Here is a 23,962-nt window from a genome sequence, read left to right on the forward strand (position 1 = left end):
GGCTGAAATAAAGCAGCTTTCATAGAGCGCGTGTGCAGGAAAAGCCGACATTGAGCTTCAAAAGGCGCGTGGGGGGCGGCTCCCGTGTGGGAAATGGCGGCGCCGGAAGTGCCGTAGCTCCCGTCGTGCCTCGCGCCACCGGAACCGGAAGTGCGGTTAACAGCCGGAAGTGCGGCCTGGCCGCGTTGCCGTGGCGACCCCGCGCGGGCTGCGTTTCTATAGCGACGGAGCCGCCATGGGGCAGGATTACTACGCCGTGCTGGAGCTGGACCCCACCGCCACGGACGCCGACATTAAGAAGGCGTGAGGGAGGGACGGGGACGTGTGGGGGGAGGAGGCGGCCAGATTGGGGCCTGGGCTCGGGGCAGCCGGCCGCCTCAATCCCAGCACCGGGCCTGGCAGGGGCTGCAGGCCGCGCTCTGCTCCTCCCCCCGCAGGTACCGCCTGCTGGCCTTGGAGAACCACCCGCAGAAATGCAAGGAGCCGTGGGCGTGGGAGCGGTTCCGGCTGCTGGCAGAAGCCTACGATGTGCTGAGCGACCGTAAGCTGTGGGGCTGAACTGCATAGAGTGATAGAATGGCCTGGGTTGCACAGGAGCACAGCGCTCATCCAGCTCCAAGCCCTGCTGTGTGCAGGTCGCCAAGCAGCAGCCCAGGCTGCCCAGAGCCACATCCAGCCTGGCCTCCAATGCCTGCAGGGATGGGGCATCCACAGCCTCCTTGGGCAACCTGTGCCACTGCCTCACCACCCTCTGCCTCCAAAACTTCCTCCTCACATCCAACCCAAACCTCCCCTGTCTCACTTTAAAACCATTCCCCTTGTCCTGTCACCATTCATCCTTGTAAACATTCATGCAGTGCAGCAAGCCCTGCTCACATCCAACCCATCCTCACTTTAGAGGCACTGTCTACCTCACTTCTGCCCAAGCGAAGCTTGGGGCTGAGGCTTTCCTCCATAACGAGAAGAAGGAGAAAATCATAGAATCACAGAATGGCTGAAGTTAGAGGGGATGTTAAAACCCTCCCATCCCTCTGATGTGGACTGGGTGCCATCACCCTCCCTGCTCCCCCGTCCAGCTCAGGCTGCCCAGGGCCCATCCATGGCCTTTTCACCTCCAGGGATGGGCACCCACAGCTCTGGGCAGCAGTGCTGGGGTCTCACCATCCTCTGGGGAAAGCATTTCCTCTTCACGTCTGTTCGGAGGGCATCTTTTAGTTTAAAGCCATTCCCTTTTGTCCTATCACTATCAGATTGTGTGAAAAGTCCCTTTCCCTCCTATTTATCAGCTCTCTTCAGGCACTGGAAAGCCTCAGTGAGGTCTCCTCACAGCCTTCCCTTCTCCAGGCTGAACACCCCCAGCTCCCTCAGCCTGTCTCCATAGAGAGGTGCTCCATCCTCTGAGCATCCCCATGCCCTCCTCTGGACCCACAGCCCCACATCCCTCCTGTGCTGGGGGCCCCAGACCTGAATGCAGTGCTCCACACGAGGGCCCCAGACCTGAATGCAGTGCTCCACACGGGCCTCACGAGGGCAGACAGAGGGAAGCAATCCCCTCCCTGCCCACTGCCCCCTCTGTTGGTGCAGCCCTGCTGGCCTTACGGGCTGCGAGTGCACACTGCTGCCTCATGTCCTGCTTTTCTCCACCAGAACCTCCACATCCTACTCCACAGGGCTGTTCTGAGGGCGTCCTTCTCTCAGTAAAATGGCTGTTCCCAATCCCTCCTTGTCCCCTAGCCGTAAGGAGAGGCATCTACGATAGGTTTGGTGAGGAAGGTCTCAAAGGTGGCATCCCTGTGGAGTCTGGCGGTGAAGATGCTTGGACTGCTGGTTACGTGTTCCACAACAACCCCGACAAAGTCTTCAAGGAGTTCTTTGGAGGACACAACCCCTTTGCAGGTGGGTGGGTGCTCTGCTGCCATCCCTGGGGCAGCCTTTAGGGCTGTGCTCACCACCAGCCTCTGAATTTCATGGTCTGTCTCAATGCTTCTTCCTAATGGACCTCAAACACCCCTCAGCCCCACCTCTTGTTTTGGGCTGGATGCCCCCAGCTCAGGCTGCCCAGGGCCCATCTGTAGCCTCTGGCACCTCCAAGGATGGGGCACCCACAGCTCTGGGCAGCAGTTTTAAGGCCTCACCACCCCCTGAGTGAAATATTTCCCCATTATCTCATCTCCATCTCCTCTCTGCTGGAAGTTTTGTTCTCTCTTTCACCTTGGGACTGGGGTTTGGAGCCCTGCGTCCCCCACGCTGCCCCATGCAGAGTTCTTCACCAAGGATGGCTTGGAGGTGACCCTGCCCTTTGGAGGGCTGCGAGGAAGAGGTGTGATGAAGCAGGACCCCCCGATGGTGTGGGACCTCCACGTCTCCCTTGAAGATCTCTTCTTTGGCTGCACCAAGAAGATGAAGATCTCCCGTCGGGTAAGGACAGCGAGCTTATGCCGGGCAGGGTGAGGACTGCTTCCCCACATCACATCACGTTGCCCAGGGTACATCCAGCCCAGCCTGGAGCTGTTCTGACAGCAGAAGTTCCCCTTCTCTACCCCTGAGCTCATCCACCCTTGCAGGTGATGAACGAAGACGGCCAAACCAGCACCATCAAGGACAAGATCCTGATCATCGACGTGCAGCCGGGCTGGAAGCAAGGCACCAGGGTCACGTTTGAGAAGGAAGGAGACCAGGTAACAACCGTGACCTGAAGTTCTGGGCTGGATTTCCTCAGGCACAGCTGTGTGTTCTTTGCAGGTTTTCCCGTTTCTGCCGTGTCCCAGCGGTGGGAGCTCAGGGTTGTTGTTCTGCCACTGCTCCTGTGTGGACACGTGGCTGTGCTGTGCCCTTAGTGCTGACCCAGGGAAGTGACAGATTCCTCCGGAGTGCGGCCGCGCTGCTGTGCTCAGAATCAGAAAGAAAGGAGCTCCTTCTGCCTTTGGGGTCAACATAACAGAAAGGGGTGCTGTTCTGTCTGCCCTCACGTTTGCAGAACTCGCTCTGGTTTCCTTTGGCTTAACTTTGCTAAAACACACTGTTGGCTTTTTTGCCCTAAGTGAAGAAAATGCTCTTTTCTCACAAGCCGTCAGTGAAGGCGCAGCTCTTGGTGTCCCCTCTCTGAAACGGTGTATCCAACCATTCCCAGATCTCTTTTTTCCCCCCTTTTTAGGGCCCCAACGTCATTCCAGCCGACATCACCTTTGTTATCCAAGAGAAACCTCACCCGAGGTTTAAAAGAACCAAGGACGACCTCATTTACGTGGCCAATATCCCCCTGGGAAAGGTGAGGAGCAAAGGGAGGGGATCCCAGCTGCCGTTTGCCTTCAGCCAGCAGCAGCAAAACGTGCAGAGGAGGGAGGATGGTGCTGGGTTCGAGGCCTCGGCCCTTTTGGTGTCTGGGAGTCGTCCTCCTTGGCCGCCCCACTGCTCTCATGGTTAAGGACGGGGGTCCCTGTGTGGCCACAGCTGCAGCTCGGGGTCCTGCCCTGTGTCTGCAGGCACTGATTGGCTGCACGGTGGATGTGAGGACGCTGGACGGGCGGCTGCTGAACATCCCCATTAATGACATCGTGCAGTGAGCAGAGGGAGCAGAGGGCTCGGCTCAGGGTGGGACGTGGTGCAGAGCTGCAGGGGAATGGGGGCTGTGGGAGGAAGCCCTGCAGGCTGCCAGCTGCTCTGCTTGGGTTCTTGGATTGCTCCAAGAGCTTTGGGAGCAGGCTGGGGGATCCTGACCTGCAGGCAGAGTCCCACCACTGTGCTCTGCTCACCCTCAGAGTGCTTGGAGAGGCAAAAATGGGGAGGTGGGAGCTGGATGGAGCAGCACTGCCTCTGGGTTAATGAATGTGAGAGCAAGGGGAGGAAAGGGCAGGGTGGGCTGGCGTTGGGTGGGAGCAAATCTGCCTTCAGAAACCTCACATGTGCACGCAGGGCACTGTGTGGGGCCGTGCTGGCAGGAGATGCTCTGTGCACCTCAGTGGGGCCCCATCTCCCCCATCAGGAGCACATCTCAACCACCCTTCTCAGCCCTCTCTCGCTTTGCAGCCCCACGTACTGCAAAGTGGTGCCTGGGGAGGGGATGCCTCTGCTCAAGGACCCGCGGCGTAGGGGTGACCTCCTCATCCACTTCAATGTCTGCTTCCCCAAACGCCTCACGCCCGACAAGAAGCTGCTCCTGAGGAGTGCACTGCTGTCCTAGGAGCTGTCAGCCTCCTGCTGTCCTGGTGAGGCTCCCAGCACTGTGAGTGAGGTTTAGAACAGGGGATTTCCCCCGGTGCCAGGATCCCATCCATCCACAGAACGCTGCTGGGGCTGCTCCCACCTCCCCAGCTCTGCTCCCACCTCGTGTTTCGGTGCACTGATTGCTGCCCTCCTCCTCCCTTCCTTCTGCACTGCAGCGTTCCCCAGTTTTGGGCTGCTCCCCTCTGGCAAGACCAGAATCATTGAGGAAAACACCACGAGGATTGTAACCCAACTGCACCTCCGGACCAGGAGAAAAACCCACCCCTGTAATAAAAATAAGGTGATGGAGCCCTGAGTCCTGCTGAGATAAACCCCATAGGGGTGATTTATTTGCAGTATCAGTGAGGAATACCCGGATTCACCACATCCCCCATCCCACACTGCTCCTTCCCACCTCTCTGTCCCACTGTGCCGGAAAGCACCGCTGTTCCCAACTGGAAAACCTCAACACCTTCTTCCTTCCTCTCCCCTCTCCGCTGTGGACCTTCCCTTCCCTTCTTCCATCCTTCCCTTCTCTCCATTCTCCTCCTTCTGGTCCCTCACAGAGCCGCCTTTGGTCCCTCTCATCCCACAGGGTTGGGGACCTTTGCTGTCTCCCTTCCCCTCTGCTTCAGCAATTAATATAATTGACTGCTGCAGCTCATCAACGCTGACGAGTGGGGCTGGGGGCGATCAGGGGGGTACAGACCGGGCCAGCATCACCACACGCTGCAGCTGCTCATAGGAGATGAACATCACCACGTTCCAGGAGCCGAGGCGCAGGAAGGAGGGGACGAACCTGCGGTGAGGACAGCAGCGTCGGAGGGGACGTCAGCCATCCCCGCTTTGTGCCACGGTGGCAGAAGGAGGCCGGTGAGCAGAGCGCAGCCGGTGGCGTCCCACCACTCACCCCTTGTAGAGGCCAGCGATGCCGTCCTGCAGCAGCAGGGCCAGCAGGCAGCTCGGCACATTCCGGTACTGCCCAGGGCTGGCGTTCATGTACCGCGTCTTCACCACGTCCACCGGTGACGCCACCACCGTGGCGCAGAATCCGGCCCCAAAAGCAGCCACGAAGTGACAGGGGACGTTGTCTGCGGGGCAGAACGGAGGTGAGGGCTTTTGGGGGGGCTGGGGCGGCATGTGGGGCTGCGCCTTCGGTCCCGTCCTCACCTGCCATCAGCTGCGCCCGCAGCAGCGCGTCCTTGATGAGGTCGTAGGTGACGAGCTCACCGCAGTTAATGATGGCATTGCGGGCGATGTTGGGCAGCGTCCCTGTGGGGAGGGCGCTGGCGTTGGCACGGGGTGCCCCAGTGCCACTGTCCCTGTCCTCAGCCCTGTCCCCATCCCTTGTCCCCATTCAGAGCTGAGAGATGGGGTTCGTAGAATCATTCTGAGGGAACTGGGATTGCTTAGCTTGGAAAAAGCTCTGGGGAGACCTGATGGTGGCCTTCAGTGCTTGAAGGGAGCGGATAAACAGGAGGGGGAACGGCTGTGTGTGAGGGTGGGTGGTGACAGGACAAAGGGGAATGGCTTGAAAGTGAGACAGAGGAGGTTTGGGTTGGATGTGAGGAGGAAGTTTTGGAGGCAGAGGGTGGTGAGGCAGTGGCACAGGTTGCCCAAGGAGGCTGTGGATGCCCCAGCCCTGCAGGCATTCAAGGCCAGGCTGGATGTGGCTCTGGGCAGCCTGGGCTGCTGGTTGGCGACCTGCACACAGCAGGGCTTGGAGCTGGATGAGCATTGAGCTCCTTTGCAACCCAGGCCATGCTGTCATTCTATGATTAAGGTTGGAAAAGCCCTCCAAGATCCCCAAGTCCAACCCCAACCCAGCCCCACCATACCCACTGACTATGTCCCTACAGTTCTCATAGAAATTCTTCACCTTTAAGGAGGGCCCTGGCGCTGCTGCCCAGAGCTGTGGGTGCCCCTCTGCATGCTCAAAGCCATCGATGGAGCTACGGACCCAGGGCCGTGGGAGGTGTCCCTGCCCATGGAGCTGTTGGTGCTTGGGGGGGCTTTGAGACTTCTTCCCACCTAAACTTCTCTGATGCTGAGTCCTGTTCCCATCCCATGTCATTCCTCTCTTCTATTTCATCCCTATCCTCATGCCATGCCATGCCGTCTCACGTGCCTTCCTCATCACTATCTCCTTTTCCATTCCATTTCCACCTCCCCTCCCCTCCCATCCCATCCCATCCCATCCCATCCCACCCCATCCCATCCCATCCCATCCCATCCCATCCCATCCCATCCCCTCCCATCCCATCCCATCCCACCCCATCCCATCCCATCCCCTACCTCTCCACAGCCCACGCACTCCCTCCTCCCTGGCGATGGTCCTGTAGGCATCCATGGTGCCGCTGTACCGACGATTGCTCTCTGGCAGTGCCCCAAGAGCCTGGAACCTCACCTTGACCACGTCGGTGGGTTGGGCGCACGTCACCGCCATGGCCCCCGTGGTGCAGCCCGCCAGCAGCCGCACCAGCAGCCCTGTGCCTGGGGAAGGCACGTGTTGGGACCCCATCCCGTGCCACAAGCAGGGAGGGGGGTGACTCTGGGGTTTGGGGGTGCATTTTGGGGAGGGCTGAGCAGCTAGGGCTGGGTTCTGCACGCTTTGGGTGTGTTGGTTGCCACTGAGGTAGTTGGTCCCTGCTGGGATGAGTTGGTCCCCCATTGGGGTGGGTCGGTCCCGCATTGGGATGGGTTGATCCCTACTGGGATGAGCTGGTCCCCTATTGGAGTAGGTTGGTGCCCAATGGGGTGGGTTGGTCCCCTACCAGGCTGGGTTATCCCTACTGGGATGAATTGGTCCTCCACTGTGGCGGGTCGGTCCCGCATTGGGATGGGTTGATCCCTACTGGGATGAGCTGGTCCCCCACTGGGGTAGGTTGGTTCCCGTTGAGACGGTTGGTTGCCCATCGGGGTGGGTTGGTCCCCCATTGAGGTGCTTGGTCCCCCGTTGGGGTGGGTTGGCCTGGTGTCTATTGGGGCCATTGCACACCAGGTTGGGATGCGCAACAGGGGTGAGGTTCCAGCCCCCACTGCACTCACTCTCAGCCCCTTTTGGGGTGTAGAGCTGCTTCACAGAGTCGTAGAGCCCGATGCGGATGGAGGCGAAGCTCATCTGCCGCTGCAGCCCGGCCACCAGCCCGCTGTAGAGGCTGCGGGGTCCCTCGGTCCGCACCATGGTGCTCAGCGTGCCCAGCACACCCCGGTACTCCACCGTGTTGGTGCTGCGTGGGATCCTCACCTCGCCCTGGATCTGTGGGGTGCCCACACATCACCTCACCCTCTGTGTCCCCGCTGTCCCCGCTCGGTGGCATCGCCGCGGTGGCTCTCGGCACCGTGGGAGCTCCATCTGCCCACGGGGTTCTCAGGGCTTTTACCTGCAGCCGCACTTTGGCGGTGTCCAGGGGGAAGGTGCAGAGGTCGGCGATGCAGGCGGCCGTCCCGGCGCTGAAGAACTTCACGGCGGCCGTGGGGGGAACCTCGGGGGGCTTCAGGCCCACCATGACGGCTGGCAGGGAACGCAAAGGTTTGGCAATGGGACGCCGCGTCCTGCGGGGCTCCTGGCTCACGGATGGAGATGGCGGTTCGCTGCCACGGCTCTGGTTGGCTTCAGACAAGCACGGAATCAAATCCCGCTCTGTTTCTCTGCATCCTTAGGGAAACCGAGATCCGGAGCAGCCTGGTGCAGCCCGCTGAGTCCTGGTGTCCCACAGGGCCTTACCGCGGGCTCCGTGTCCCCGTCTCACTCCTTTCACCCACATGCAGCCCCGAGCGCCAGCTCTCTGCCCCCAATTTATAGCACCCAGAGGACGTTCCAGGCGCTGCGGGGATCGGGTGACAGCACAGCCCCGTCCCCCACTTGGCATTTGAGCTGCTGACAGCGGGGCCGCCTGGCAGCTCCAAGGGGTGACGGCATTTCAGTCCCTACGCCAAAGCTTTGGGGGAGCAGCACTGGAAAATACGATCTGGTCTGATTGGGAGCCTAGGGACAGACCCTCTGTCCCCAGCATGAGGCTGTCATTAATCCCACACAGCTGCCAGGTTTGTTTACCATACAGGGATTTCCCACACTGCAGCCGCCACCGCGTGTCCCCTGCGCTCACATGGAGGAACCCTGAGTTCACATCCACGGGGCGCAGACAACAAAACCACCGCCTCATTTGGCAGACAGCGATGCACAAAGGCTGCGGGGATGGGAAGCAGCTCCAGGATGGGGTGAGAACTCAACAAAAGCCCTTTTTCTGCTTTCTTAAAACTCACAGCCACGGAACCCCCAGGGCGGCTCCATCCCCACCTTTGGGAACACCAGCAGGACCCCCTCACCCCACTCTGCTCCACCTGCACTGCTTGGAGGTATTCGATCCCGTGGATGCAGCTGGCAGTGCAGGCACACAAAGCCAGAAATGGGCATCACTTTATTGAAACACAAACTGCACTGCCACAGCAGCGCGGACACAACTTGCAGCACGGGGATCCTGCGTAGAAATGTACAGAAATAATTTACAATATAATTTAGAATATAAAAGTTCAGTATTTCTATGCGAACCCTTTTGTAGACTCAGCTGTGTGGCATCCTTGGTCTGGATGTACAGTGATTCTTAAAGGCCACGAGGAGGGGAGGGAGCTCCTCTCCCACCCCCTCGCACGGGCGGTGATGCAGCAGCTCTGTGCTGTCCCTCAGGATGGCAATTTGTTCATGTTCTCCATCCTTTGGGTCAAGGAGATGCCCCAAAATGGGATGTTTGACCAAAGTTGTTGTATAAACAGGAGAGAAATTGCATAAGAACGGATCTCAGTGGCTGGAGAACTGAAGAACAAGTCGGTCAATGGATTGGGCAGCAGGGAGCTGAGTGTCACCTGTGATCTCCGCCTGCAGCTGCCCTTTTGGTGGGCCACCACGCTTCTGCTCCCTTCAAGTAAACCCCAATTAGGCCAATTAAGGGCCAGAGGGCGAGCCCTGCTGCTCCCACCTCCTCTCCCTGAGGACACGGTGCTTGTGACGTGCCAGGAATCAGCTGTGCCATGAGATCTCCATCCACGCTCTCATCCACGCTATTCCTTCTCGCAGAGCCGAGCAGAGAAGATCCTGGCGATCCTCACGGCTTCCTCCTCCGAGAGCTCAGCTGGGACCAGGGCCGGCCTCTGCTGCGGCCGTCGGTATGGGATGGCCCCCAGTGCAGCCCTGCAGCCGCCCTGCAGAGAGGAAATCCAACATCTCAATGTTCCAAGTGCTGCTGCAGCCAAACTGAGCCCCAGCACCAGGCACAGGTCCAAACCTTTCATTTCTATGCATCTGCCTGCAGCCAGGCTGGGCTTCAGCGGCCCTAAGGACTGCTGTGCTGGGCAGACAAAGAACCCGGGAACACTTTGCTATTTTCTTATGAAGGAAAGCAGAGCAGTGTGCTCATAACAGCCTCTACACAGAGGAAACCTTCTGCTCCTTCTGAGATAATAGGGAAGAGAGAGAAGCCTGGATCTCACAGCTATATTCATGAAGCTCACACAGCCTACAACTGAACAACAACTCATTGCTTCCTTTATTAGAAGGGCAGCCCCACGCCAGGCAGCACCAGCCCTGCTATGGCACGGCCACGTTGCCAGGGGCAGCCAGCAGCTCCAGGAAGCCCCCTGCAGCCGGCACAGCCACGTCACAAGAGCACAACGCTGGGGGGGCTGTGTTCCAGAGCCAGCTTGCTGTCACAGCAGCCCGGAATGCTGAGCACAAGGGCAGTGCCAGCCCCAGAGCGCCGCCGAGGACCGAGGGAGCCAGGGCTGTGGCGGGCAGGAGCAGCCCATGGCGATGGATGGCGCCGCTCCTCCTCTGCCTCACAGCCACACGCGGGGACAGGGACACAGCAGGACGGCGAGACGCTCCTGTGCTCACCCACACCACAGATAAGTCGCTCCCAAACTGCAGCCCGCCTCGCTCCGGCGGGACCCTGCCAGCTCCCCGTGCTTTCCCTTGCCCTGCCCCAATGTTGGGGGCTGCTGTGCTGAGTCCTGACCCCACTCCAGGTGCTGGCACCGGACCTGCAGACCGCAGTGCCTGTGTCAACGTGGCATTGGTGACCGAAATGGCCAAGGAAACCATTTTCAGAGCAGCAACCCGGTGAGCAGAGCTGTGCAGGGGAGGGCAGCACAGGGCAGCAGGGCAGGAGGCTGCTGGCTTCTTCCTTCCTTCCCCTTCTGACTTGCAGATGGACAGCCCAGCACAACTGGCACCAGGTGACCCAAAGTGCTGCTGTCCTACAGAAAAGATAAGTCAGCTCCAAACTGGAGCCTGTTGTGCTCCTGCAGGATCAGGGAAGCTCCCAAAATCCCCCTGCTCTCACCCCAACTTTTGTTGCTGCCTTGCTGAGTCCTGACCCCACTCCAGGTGCTGGCACCAGACCTGCAGACCGCAGTGCCTGTGTCAACGTGGCATTGGTGACCCAAATGGCCAAGGAAACCATTTTCAGAGCAGCAACCCGGTGAGCAGGGCTGTGCAGGGGAGGGCAGCACAGGGCAGCAGGGCAGCAGGCTGCTCCTTTCTGCCTTCCCTCCCCACTGCCTTGCAGAAGGGCATCCGCTCCAAGATGGAACCAGAGGAGGACACGCGCCTGTCCTCAGCTCTCCATCTGCTCTCCGTGCCTCCAATACAGCCCTGGGGACACAGGCAGCCCCACACAGCCATGGAAATGGCTGGCAGAGCAGCAACCCGGTGAGCAGGGCTGTGCAGGGGGAGCAGCACAGGGCAGCAGGGCAGGAGGCTGCTCCTTTCTGCCTTTCTTCCCCTCTGCCTTGCAGAAAGACTTCTGCACACACACACAACCAAAGCACCGCAGCCTCTGCCCAACAACCCGTGTCTGCACCTGGCCAAGGCACCGACCGAAGCATGAAGAAAGCACCTGCCCTGTTCTGCACTGCTCTGCGCTCCTGCAGGCAGCCTGAGGATCCACCCTGCATGGACAGTGGCAGCTTCCCAGCACATCCCACCTACGGACCCCAGCACGGACCCACACACACAGGGATGCTCTCGAGGACAAAGGCAGCTGCTCTGTGCTCACCTCGTCTTTGCTTGAAGCTGAGCAGAGCATCTAAACAATTAAAATAACCTTCAGAACAGAATGCTTGTCTCATTGAGCTCATCTACTGCTTCCATCTCGTGACATCTTTCTTGGGAACCTTTTGGGGCTTTCCTTATCATGCTCATCTCCTTTTATTGATGTATCCTAATTCCATTCTCTTCTCGTTTGTGACCACCTGCTAGATTTCTCCCCATTTTTATTCTTAAACATTCACTGACAGGCCTTTATAAGACAAAGTGCATCGTGAGCTGAACGAGACCCAGGGAAACCTCACTGTGGCCTTCCAGTACTTGAAAGAAGCAGATAAAAGGGAGGGGGAACGGCTGTGTGTGAGGGTGGGTGGTGACAGGACAAGGGGAATGGCTTGAAAGTGAGCCAGGGGAGGTTTGGGTTGGATGTGAGGAGGAAGTTTTGGAGGCAGAGGGTGGTGAGGCAGTGGCACAGGTTGCCCAAGGAGGCTGTGGATGCCCCATCCATCCCTGCAGGCATTCAAGGCCAGGCTGGATGTGGCTCTGGGCAGCCTGGGCTGCTGCTTGGTGACCTGCACACAGCAGGGCTTGGAGCTGGATGAGCGCTGTGCTCCTTTGCAACCCAGGCCGTTCTGTCACTCTATGATTCTAACGATGGAGCAGGTTGCTGGTTTGGGAGAACCACCATTACCACCATCACCCCAACCTCACCACCTCACACTGACTGAGTGCACAGACCTGCCTGCATACCATCTGCTGGACCACTCACCCCCATCACACCTTTCCCTGTGCAGTGTTCCTGCAGGCCTTCAATAACCAGTGTGACAGCCCTTCTCCCAGGCTGACTCCCGCACAGCCTTTCTGCATGGAAACATTCCTGCACAGCTTTACTGACTTCAGGCAGAGCTGGGCTACGCTGAGCATGCTCAGGGAACACGATCCTCAGCAGTGACCCTGCAGAGCTAATTAATAAGGCAGCAGCTGGCAGCTCGTGCTTAAGCTTCCTTCCTAGAGGGCAAGGACTCACTGAGGAAGGCAAGGCAGCGCTGCTTATCTACTCCGACTTCGTGTGCCAGTGCAGCCTTACAGCCACGGCTGTGCATCTTTCTGTGAGGTCATGTTTTTGATTGCACACATCAACATCTTCATCACGCTGTTCCCCCTCTGAAATCCCACCAGCTGCTAAGCAACGATCCCATCCTCAGACTGGCACAGAAAGCTTCGTGTGCTGCCGTGTGTGACAAATGCTCAGCCACTGTACTGAGCATGCCTCAAGACAAGGCAGACTCCTTCAGGAGACTCACGAGAGGTCAGGAAGGAAAAGAGTAAATCACAGAATGGCTTGGGATGGAAGGGACCACAAGGATCACGAAGCTCCAAAACCCCACCAATGCAGGGCCACCAACCTCCACATTTCATAGCAGCTCAGGCTGCTCAGGGCCCCATCCAGCCTGGCCTTGAACACCTCCAGGGATGGACGGGGCATCACAGCCTGGCTGGGCAACCTGGACCACTGTCTCACCACCCTCACAGGAAAGCATTTCCTCCCAGTCCCTACTCTAAACCTACCCTCCTCCACTTGGAAGTCATTTCTCCTCATCCTGCCTCCACCTGCCCACATAAAAAGTCCCTGCCCAGCTTTTCTGTAGGTCCCCTTCAGGTCCTGGAAGGCCGCTATCAGGTCCGCCAGCAGCCTGCTCCATTCCTGCACTCCACTCATGACAGCCATCCCACCACAGCTCAGTGATGCCAGTGACATCACAGCCCTGTAGGCACACACACACCTGACACACTTGTGGCTCCTTCCCCATGCTCTGTGCATTCGTGTGCAGGCATTTGAGTTGGGCTCCCACACAGGCACATTTCCCTACTGCACTTCCCTTATCCTGCACCTTTGCTGCTCTCTTACTGCCCTGGCAGCCAGCTCAGGCCCACAGCATCCATTCCCATCACCAGCCTCAAAGCACTGAGGATGCACTGACGATCCCCTCCCTGGCTGCTTGCAATCCAAGCCCCCCGATTACATGGCAAAGCTGGATGCCAAAGATGGCCTTCCTCTTCTCACACACCGCACAGTGACGCTCATGCTGCCATGGCCAAAGCACCATCAGACACTCCGGGATGAACAACGCATCATTGATTGGACGGACGGCGCAAGGCAGCAGCCCCACGCCAGGCAGCACCAGCCCTGCTATGGCACGGCCACGTTGCCAGGGGCAGCCAGCAGCTCCAGGAAGCCCCCTGCAGCCGGCACAGCCACGTCACAAGAGCACAACGCTGGGGGGGCTGTGTTCCAGAGCCAGCTTGCTGTCACAGCAGCCTGGAATGCTGAGCACAAGGGCAGTGCCAGCCCCAGAGCGCCGCCGAGGACCGAGGGAGCCAGGGCTGTGGCGGGCAGGAGCAGCCCATGGCGATGGATGGCGCCGCTCCTCCTCTGCCTCACAGCCACACGCGGGGACAGGGACACAGCAGGACGGCGAGACGCTCCTGTGCTCACCCACACCACAGATAAGTCGCTCCCAAACTGCAGCCCGCCTCGCTCCGGCGGGACCCTGCCAGCTCCCCGTGCTTTCCCTTGCCCTGCCCCAATGTTGGGGGCTGCTGTGCTGAGTCCTGACCCCACTCCAGGTGCTGCCACCGGACCTGCTGACTGCAGTGGCCTTTCCTCACAGCCCTGGGGACAGCAACCCGGTGAGCAGGGCTGTGCAGGGGAGGGCAGCACAGGGCACCAGGGCAGGAGGCTGCTGGCTTCTTCCTTCCTCTCCCTCTGCCTTGCAGATGGACAGCCCCCCAAAAATGGCACCAGATGACCCAAAGTGCTGCTGTCCTACAGAAAAGATAAGTCTGCCCCAAACTGCAGCCTGTCGTGCTCCTACAGGATCAGGGAAGCTCCCAAAAATCCCCCTGCCCTCACCCCAACTTTTGGTGCTGCTTTGCTGAGTCCTGACCCCACTCCAGGTGCTGGCAGCAGACCTGCAGACTGCAGAGCCTGTGTCAAATGTGGCATTGGTGACCCAAATGGCCAAGGAAACCATTTTCAGAGCAGCAACCCGGTGAGCAGAGCTGTGCAGGGGAGGGCAGCACAGGGCAGCAGGGCAGGAGGCTGCTCCTTCCATTCCTTCCCCTCTGCCTTGCAGATGGACAGCCCAACACAACTGACACCACATGACCAAAAGTGATGGAGCTCAGTCCTCCAAATTGCTGTTCACGTCTGACAAAAAAGCTAAGTCAGCCCCAAACTGGAGCCTGTTGTGCTTCTAAAGGAGCATGGAAGCAGCCCAAGGACCCCTTGCCCTACCTCAGTGTTTCGTGCTGCTTTGCTCAGCCCTGTTCCCTGTGCAGGGGCTGGCACCACAGCTGCTGACTGCAGTGGCCCTTGCCACAGATACCTGGGGACACAGGCAGCCCCACGGCCATGGAAATGGCTGGCAGAGCAGCAACCCGGTGAGCAGGGCTGTGCAGGGGAGGGCAGCACAGGGCAGCAGGGCAGCAGGCTGCTCCTTTCTGCCTTCCCTCCCCTCTGCCTTGCAGAAGGGCATCCGCTCCAAGATGGAACCAGAGGAGGACACGCGCCTGTCCTCAGCTCTCCATCTGCTCTCCGTGCCTCCAATACAGCCCTGGGGACACAGGCAGCCCCACACGGCCATGGAAATGGCTGGCAGAGCAGCAACCCGGTGAGCAGGGCTGTGCAGGGGGTGGCAGCACAGGGCAGCAGGACAGGAGGCTGCTCCTTTCTGCCTTCCTCCCCTTCTCACTTGCAGATCGACAGCCCAGTCAGGACCTGCAGTGCTGCACACATCGGTGCCTCCAGGAACCACATGGATTGTGTGCAACAGAACTCTGAAGATGAGGACGGAACAAGAGGCTGAAAGGGATGGATGGGCCCAACTCCAAAATCCCACAGACACCACGTCCAGAAGAGAAGGAAGCACCGTAACCGAGCGCTGCTGAGGCCGGCATGGAAGTTTAGGAGCCACCAAGACTGTCAGCCTTCCTGCCTCCACCCCAGGCGACCACCGAGAAGCTGGCACACAATTAAAGACTAATTGAACAACCTTCTGAATAAACTTTCTCATTCCTTACACCCACAGTGCTTCTTCCATCTCATCACATCCATACTGTGAGCTCTCAGGGGGGTTTCCTTATTGTCACCATCTCTTTATACTTGTGCACCTGCATGTCCTGGTATCACAGAATGGTTTGGGTTGGAAGGACCTTGAAGTTCACCCACTCCCAACCCCCTGCTGCAGGCAGGGACACCTCCCATAGCCCAGGTTGCTCACAGCCCCATCCAGCCTGGCCTTCAGTGCTTCCAGGTAGGAGGCACCCTCTCAGCCTGGTGCCATCTGCAAAGTGCTCAGGCTGCACTCGATCCCACTGCCTGTGTCACCCACAGAGATGTTTGCTAACCCTGCTCCCAGCACCCAGTCCTGAGGAGCAGCACTCAGCACTGCTCTGCACCTGGACACTGAGCTGCTGCCCACAGCTGAGTGCCACCATCCAGACTGCTCCTTATCCATTTCTAAAAGCAATTCTGAAGGAAAATTATATTAGATTTATTTCCTTTGTTGTTTTAAATATACTCTTCTTTTTTCTCTTCCTTTTTGGGGAGAGTAAGTGAGTGGATATGAAAGATGCACGAGGTGGATCCTAAACAACTCAGGAAGAGCTGGTAGGAGAGGAAGCACTCAGGCAGGGGCCTTTCTGCTCATCCCGAGGCTGCTGTAGAACTTGCTGTCCCTCACCCACATGTTGCATACGGCACTGATGCAATAGCTTACCCCAAAAGAGCACTGTGCTTACACTGCAAACAGGCCAGCAGAGCATCTTCCTGCTGTGTTACGACATTCCTGATGGTGGATGGTGGTCTGTATGCTCCTGGTTGCCACACAGAAGGTGTGCTTGCCAAACAGACTGGGCTCGTTCTGATAGAAACAGGTAAAATCCCCCTCCCTTTTCACACCACTGTGTCCATTCGCAGCAGTGTACGTGTCCCTAAGAACCCTTCCAAGAAAGGATTCCCAGCCTTAACAGAGGCTCAGCAGCTCTTCTATTTTGCTATTCCTAATGTGCAGCTGTGAACTGACAAGCACAGAGAGCATTCCCAGCTCACAGGCACGAACCACAAGCCCTGGGAAACCACATTCACAGCTGTAGCTTCACCAGCACCTTTGGGATGTGGATAAAGGGAGACCTACACCTCAATTCCCTCTGCACAAGGCTGTTTTCTTGGAAATACACTGATTCCTTCCAGGCACAGCACACAGTGAGGCATTCCGGCCACGTTTCAGAGCTGCTCCTTTGACAGTGAGTGGGCAGCTCCAGACAGGCTCAACTTTAACCTTCTGCATAGTTTCCAGAGCACAGGTCTGAAGCATGTTTACCCCATTCCTTGCTATGCCTGCACCCAGGCAGTGCTCCTGGGTCTCTCTCTCTCTGTCCCCATGCCAAAGCTGTCACTGGTGCCAAGTATCCCATGTTCAGCTGCAGAGAGCACACTGAGATCAGAAAACCAAGAGGAAGAGGAGTTACATCCAGTTCACCCTTCACCTTTCTTTTTATAGAGATGGCTGCAGCACAGCAGGACACTTAAACCAGCCCAGGGTTCTCTGGTTGCTGCATGACAGGGATTTGGGCAAAGCAGACGGATTTCTGAGCATTTTGAGGAGGCTGGGAGTTTGCTCACCCCAAGCTCAGAGAATTTGGGTAACCTGGAAGCAAACTGCATTGCAGCTCCATGGCGCTGCAGGTCTGATAGGCAGCTGTGTGCTAACAAAGTGCAAACAGATCTGTATTAACAGGCTACAAACTTCCCACGGGGTGACCTCACACCAACTTGTGTTTCTGGGCAGCAAAAGGTTTGTATCAAACAGCAGGCAGCCTGCCTGGCCCCAAGTGGGTGCAGCAACACAGCCACCTGCTCTGCTTTTTCTGATCAGGAAAATGATAACAAGCATTGGTACTTCTGGTTCAGAGGTCAGATATACTGGATAAAGTCTCAGCTCTGTCCTGGGGGGCACCATGGAAAAAAGAAGAGCTTTAATGGTTTGGTTTCACCTGGAATGGGAACAGAGCAATGTTACAACCAAGGAAGGGTGTTGGGAACAAAGAATCAACATGAAAACCAAGGAAGGGTGTTGGGAACCAAGAACCAACATCACAACCAAGAGCAAGAACCAGCCTAACAACGAAGCAAGAGTGTTGGGAAGAGACCATGAGCCAACCTAACAAGGAAGGGTGTTGGGAAGAGAACATGAACCAACCTAACAGCCAAGGAAGGGTGATGGGAACAAAGAACCAGCAGCACAACTGAGGAAAGGTTTTTGGAACAGAGCACAAAACAACGTCACAACTGAAGGGTTTGGGAACAAAGAACCAACATTACAACGAAGGAAGGATGTCTGCACCTTTGCTGGCTGCATTTAGAACAGCTGAAAGCTCTCATTCGGGAAGTGCCTTAAGTTTATGTCATAAGTATTTTCTCTGATTTGAAATGAAAACACATCCATGGCAAATAACACTAAAATATTGGTGCTGAATAAAATTGCTTTCAATGTATATTTCTGATCCTTTTGGAGTACTCGTAAAAATATATATATATGATGATTTAACATTCTCCAGATTTCCAAATACCTTTTTTTTCCCCCCCAAACAGCTTCCCACAAGCAGACTGGGATGCTATGAGAATGACAGTGTCTAGAGGGACTGAACTTTTGCCCTGAAATCTCAGCAGTGATATATAAATTAGAACAGAACACATGAATACAGTAAAGGCAAAGAGGGAGGTGAAGTAAGGTCAGAAATGTGGTCCATCTACACCATGGCTACGATAAAACAGTTGTAGCTGTATGGTAGCAGTGATACAGTGTTGGATGCTGCTAAATTGAGCCAGAGCCACGGGTAATTTTCCCCAGGTTATATCAGGAGAAAGGCTGAGAGGACAAGTGCAGAGCTGGTGAACTTGAGAAGGGGCAGAAGTGGAGCCCTGGCTGCTGGAGCAGTCAGACAGCAGTGACAAGTGTGGGACAGGGAAGCTGGGAATCACAGAAAGACCTGGGCTGCAAAGGAGCACAGCGCTCATCCAGCTCCAAGCCCTGCTGTGTGCAGGTCGCCAACCAGCAGCCCAGGCTGCCCAGAGCCACATCCAGCCTGGCCTCCAATGCCTGCAGGGATGGATGGGGCATCCACAGCCTCCTTGGGCAACCTGTGCCACTGCCTCACCACCCTCTGCCTCCAAAACTTCCTCCTCACATCCAACCCAAACCTCCCCTGGCTCACTTTAAAGCCATTCCCCTTGTCCTGTCACCACCCACCCTCACACACAGCCGTTCCCCCTCCTGTTTATCCACTCCCTTCAAGCACTGAAGGCCACCATGAGGAAAGACCTCAGAAACCAGGGGTTGAGATGTGGAGAAAAATAGTCTAGAAGCATTCCCATTTTGTGAGGCTCAGCAGAACTCAGGTCCGTGAGTTTCCTCTCACCCTTTCCTGTCTCCAAACACTGCCGTCTCTTTTGGCACGCCGGCTCGCTTTGCGTCCTCAGCACCACTGCTTCATTTTGTGTAAGAAAGAGGGAAAGCAGGGAGCCAGGCAGCAGGAGGTGTCAGGATCACGCCGAGGCCAGCAGGGAGCTTTGCCAAATGCCATGTGAGCGGCAGGGCGCTGCTGACCTGCAGATGGGAGCAGCTCACATTTCGGCCCCGCTGCCACGCGCGGTGTTTGCTGAGCCGTGCAGAAACCGCACGAACCCCGATTTAGAAGGTGATGTTCTTTGTGTTCTTGATGTGCTCCGAACACAGATATGAGAGAGCAGTTCTCCTGCACTGCGGTGTGCCACTGACACGAGCAGAAAACATCCTGTTCTCATGGTGGCTGCGTAACACGGGGCTGGGTGCTCTCTAACAGATGCTTCCAAGTGCTACTGCAAAGCATTGGCTGCGGCTAACTACAGAATTCAAGAGGTTTAATCTCAGCTACATCCAAATAGGGCTTTGATAATACTCTCCCCAATCTTTAATTCCTTTCAGGGGTGTGTTTCTAGCCCATCAGCTTAGCACTGCACAGAGGAATTCAAGTAGAAATAGAGTTAACACTGAACCACGGGCCTGAGAAATGTTTTGGAAGCGCACTGAAGGATAAAGTGCTCCCAGGAAGAAGCAGAAACTCTTCAGAGAAAGCCAAACTTGGAAGACAGGCATGGCAGTGAGATACAGCACAAGTGGGTATGGACAGAAGGGAACACAGAGAACTCCAAAGGAGAAACACCTCTGAGATTCTGCTTTGGATTTCATCTGAGATATTTGGATGTAGCATGAGAAGTGCTCAAGGAGCACTGAAACACACTGCAGGCTGGGCATCAGTCAGGTCAAATCCAGGGATGCTGGAAGCATGCTCTGACTGTGATGGCTCTGATAGAGCTCCTTAGTTCCATCAGGAACAAGTCAAGGGCTTTAGAAAAAGATGTTAAAAAATACTCATCTGATTTACCTAAGACTTAACAACACAAAACTGCAAAAATTTGTGCATTTTACCTGGGCTGTAATGATATTTATTAGCTGCAAGCCACTTCCATGACTTCAGAGCCATTAGATCCTGCCTAATTTTGTTCTGTTTCATCAAGCAAGCTGTTTGTGATTATACAAATGTTCCTCACAGCATTTGTTCCATAGGTCACAGTGAGGGAAATGAATATCTTTCCTGCAAGAGGTAAATAAGTAGCCCAGCTGGCGCAGGACTGAGATCCACATCCACAGCCTTGCGGTGGCTGCAAAAGAATCACGCTTAGATCTCAAAAAACCAAGTCACCTCTTGCAACACAGAGGCACAAGTGTCACTAACACAGCCACTGATGCTGCCATCTATCCTCTCTGAGAGAAGAGGGGTCAGAAAGACTTACCGTGGTTTGGAAACTGCCACAACCTCAGCACTGCCAGGCAAAGAAAGAAAGGGAGAAGTGCTGGATGATTTTTAAGGCTCCTTCCAACCTAAGCCATTACTCTATGATTTGACAACTGCACTCCATCAAGCAGAACAATAAAGGAAAGGATGTCCCATACTTACTGTGGGAGGGTGGGAAGAACTCCTGAGCAACCTCATGGAGGCTTCCATCTGCTGGGGAGGGAGGAAGAAGTTGGGAACAACAGCAGCTTCAGATCTGAGCAGAGCTGTTAAGGAACAACCTTTGGTGATGGGCAATGGCACAGTGCTTCACAAGAGCTGAGGACTAGGAATGAACCTTTTGAAACAGGGGCTAATGGGTCCCAGGTGATGAAACTCTGCCATTTTCATCAGTATGGTATCACTGTGAATGCTTGGGTCTCTCACCTGGACTCACAAAGCACAGGTCACAAAGTTGCTTTTGTAGAGAACTTCCTCCTTGCAAAGATTTCACAACTTAGTGGCACCGAATGTGAGATTTGGAATCAGTGCAAGAAACGTGGGAGAATGTTTTAAATGCAAAATACAACATGTTTCTTCTCATACAAAACATACATAATGCCAACACAGATTAAAAAGCACAGGAAGACAGGTTGAAACTACCCAAAATTCAAGTTGTGCCAGATAAGGGTATAGGGTGGATATCAGGAAACACTTCTTTACAGAAAGGGCTGTTAAGGACTGGAATGGGCTCCCCTGGGAGGTGGTTGAGTCACCAACCCTGGATGTGTTTGAAAACCCTTTGGATGTGGTGCTCAGGGCCTTGATTTAGTGGGCTGTTAGGGTGGGATGGTGAGGTTGTGGTTGGACTTGATGACCTTCAAGGTTATTTCCAACCTGAGCAATTCTATGATTCTATGAAAATGAAGTAATTGTCACTCATCACTGCAAATATTGGTTACAGATGGCAAGGAAGTCAGCACTAAACTCCACGAAACACACCATAACAAGGACTTGTAGTGCCTGATCATTGAATCTAGGCTTACTGCACAGCAAAGAGCTCCACAGAGTGAGTTTTTCATTTCAGAAGCCTGTGTGATTCACAGAATGATAGAATGGCCTGGGTTGCAAAGGAGCACAGGGCTCATCCAGCTCCAACCCTGCTGTGTGCAGGTCGCCAAGCAGCAGCCCAGGCTGCCCAGAGCCACATCCAGCCTGGCCTTGAATGCCTGCAGGGATGGATGGGGCATCCACAGCCTCCTTGGGCAACCTGTGCCACTGCCTCACCACCCTCTGCCTCCAAAACTTCCTCCTCACATCCAACCCAAACCTCCCCTGCCTCACTTTCAAGCCATTCCCCTTGGCCTGTCACCACCCACCCTCACACACAGCCGTTCCCCCTCCTGTTTATCAGCTCCCTTCAAGCACTGAAGGCCACCATGAGGTCTCCCTGCAGCCTTCTCTTCTCCAAGCTCAACAAGCCCAGTTCCCTCAGCCTTTCTTCACAGGAGAATTCTAACCAAGATAAGACCCTCCTTGAATGCCATGCGTGCTTACGGAAAGAGAAGGATACAAAACCATTTTTGGTTTCTCAGACTTTCCTGACTCTTCCAGTGGATCCTCATGGCTGCCCTCAGACAAGCTGCCCCTGTGCCCTTCCAAGCCAGAAACACTCTTGGCACAGACCTCATCAGAACCACTTTTTTCCTCATCTTGATGATCTTCATTTAAAACTTCACTTCTTTCCTCCTCTCTTGCTGCAGCTTTTGGAGCAGTCAGACTAATGCCTCCTGGAAATTCCAGTAGTTCCTCGGAGGCCCTGTGAAACTCTGTGTGCTGCTCTACTTGCTTAGTGTTAAGTGTTCTGTCCCAGCTGTAATTTCCATTTTCTACCAGTCCACCGACTGTCTGAGGCAATTCTGACAAACAAGCAGGCTGAATCAGCTCCTTGTCAGCTGCTTCTGTGCTGTTACTCAAGCCTTCTGCTCCTGTCCAAGGACTGCTCTGCAATGTGTGGGGGCTAATGCATGAGCTAAGAGAGGTGAGCAGGCTTCTGTTGTCACCTCGTGGTGTGCTGGACAACGTGCTGCTCCGTCGGCTGCTCCCTTTCCTCATACAGTCTGTTTCCACTGAGTGCTGAGCTTCAGGCTGCAAGTCTGTAGGGTCAGCTCCCAGCTCTACTGAGAGCACACTGGACCAGGGACTGGTTCTGTCAGTCAGCGTTGTTATTTCATTAAGAGTTCGTGGTTCTATAATGTCTTCCTCTTCGTACTCTTCTTCACTGTGTGGCTGATGGGCAAAAGCACCTCCATCTCCCTGGATGCAGTCTGCTGGATGCTCCCCTTCAGGGACAGCCTGGTCGAGCAGCTCCTGCAGCACACGTCTGCCAAGCACAGATCTCCCAAAGGAGCACGGCTGCTGCGTATCTCTGCTGACACAACGTGAGTCCAAGCCCAGCTGGCCTTGACACACATCAGTTCTGCCATCTCCATCCTTCTGGTTGAGTACACGAGAAGCACCCAGCTTTCTGCTGCTGTCTTGATCCACGTTAGAAGAGCCTTTAGTATTTGTGATAGTCTGCAAGCCTGGTTAATGGAAAACAGCATCAGAAAACGCAGAGAGAAATTGTTTGTCTTTTATCTGGGCTTCTAGCAGAACATCACATATGCAGGAATGGCTCAGAGTCAAACACACACAGCAATTTTGTCCAAAGCTGCTGATATGACCATGTTCTACCACTTACAAGGGCAGGAGGACACAAATGCTAAAGGAAGAAAGGAAATATTCAGGAAGACAGTGTTGAAAAATAACTAGAAACACCTCCATAAATCTACATAGATAAAGAAAAAACTGGACAGAGAAGATGCTCTGATATAAAGAACAGACAGTGGAATGTCACCTACAGCAAATGGAAGAAATATCTATTGCTTGGAACAACTGAAAGCAGTTTGTGCTGCTCAGATTGCAGGGGAAGAAGAGAGGAATAACAATGGTGGCAAACGTGGATAATCCTACCAGCTTTTCTTCTAGCTTCCCTAGCTTTATTTAGTGGCTCAGAAGACACAGTTGCTACTGATATTCTACTGCTATTCTCTGGCTTTCAGTTCAGCTTACCAACACTTATCAAATTGTAGAATCACAGAATGGCCTATGTTGGAAAGGACACAATGATCATCTAGTTTCAACCCCATGCTATGTGCAGGGTCACCAAATGACAGACAATTATTAATTAAACACACATACAACAGAAATTCACTCTGGACTACTGTTCAGTTACTGTGGCAGAATTCAGACTGAAAGCAAAGAGCTGCCTGTGCTCCTGGTACAGGGCCTGGAAACAGAAGAATGGTTCTGGCATAAGAGAGATCATAGAATCATATCATAGAATGACAGAATGGCCTGGGTTGCAAAGGAGCACAGTGCTCATCCAGCTCCAAGCCCCTGCTGCGTGCAGGTCACCAACCAGCAGCCCAGGCTGCCCAGAGCCACATCCAGCCTGGCCTTGAATGCCTGCAGGGATGGGGCATCCACAGCCTCCTTGGGCAACCTGTGCCAGTGCCTCACCACTCCAGCTCCATCTCTTGGAAGTGTAGTTTCCCTGCAGGCAGTAAGAGGCAGGAGAAGCCCAGAATAAACTGCCCAGCTGGCAATACTCCTGGCCACAGTTTGTTCTCTGCACAGCATTTCAATTCCAAGTCATTTTGCTATTCCAAGTGCCTCTGTCAGAAAATCCCAGTGGTTTGAATGGTTAAGCTAAAACAAAATGAAGTGCCAATTCCTCTTAGCAAAGGGTCACAGACTCAGCTCAGTGCTGCTCTGCAGGCTGGTTTTGCACAAGAC

The 23,962-nt window shown here is 55.3% G+C and overlaps 3 protein-coding genes across 3 annotated transcripts in view; 1 reads left to right on the forward strand and 2 right to left on the reverse strand.

Moving 5' to 3' along the window:
• Positions 1–235: 235 nt before the first annotated feature.
• On the forward strand, positions 236–4,180 carry DNAJB13 (DnaJ heat shock protein family (Hsp40) member B13; the record flags this gene model as incomplete). The annotated part of the gene is made up of 8 exons (XM_079538806.1): positions 236–303; positions 438–541; positions 1,735–1,896; positions 2,261–2,418; positions 2,565–2,678; positions 3,155–3,268; positions 3,483–3,559; positions 4,027–4,180. 8 exons carry the CDS (start codon positions 236–238, stop codon positions 4,178–4,180), a joined length of 951 nt encoding a protein of 316 aa, XP_079394932.1.
• Positions 4,181–4,896: 716 nt separating this feature from the next.
• LOC306958160 (putative mitochondrial transporter UCP3) lies at positions 4,897–7,712 on the reverse strand (the record flags this gene model as incomplete). Its single annotated transcript, XM_079549589.1, has 6 exons — positions 4,897–5,002; positions 5,114–5,294; positions 5,374–5,475; positions 6,499–6,696; positions 7,252–7,462; positions 7,587–7,712. The coding sequence occupies 6 exons, from the start codon at positions 7,710–7,712 to the stop codon at positions 4,897–4,899; spliced, it is 924 nt and encodes a 307-aa protein (XP_079405715.1).
• A 1,549-nt stretch (positions 7,713–9,261) lies between these two features.
• C2CD3 (C2 domain containing 3 centriole elongation regulator) overlaps positions 9,262–23,962 on the reverse strand; it is a gene marked incomplete at both ends in the record, with an annotated part of 56,671 nt that continues 41,970 nt past the window's right edge. The window contains 3 exons of the mRNA XM_079549361.1: positions 9,262–9,402; positions 20,306–20,399; positions 21,696–22,707. Of these exons, the coding sequence (XP_079405487.1) occupies positions 9,262–9,402; positions 20,306–20,399; positions 21,696–22,707 (1,247 nt within the window). The remainder of the gene's footprint in view (positions 9,403–20,305; positions 20,400–21,695; positions 22,708–23,962) is intronic.

The sequence above is a fragment of the Tetrao urogallus genome, assembly GCF_951394365.1.
Source record: "Tetrao urogallus genome assembly, chromosome: 1".
NCBI classification, from domain to species: domain Eukaryota; kingdom Metazoa; phylum Chordata; class Aves; order Galliformes; family Phasianidae; genus Tetrao; species Tetrao urogallus.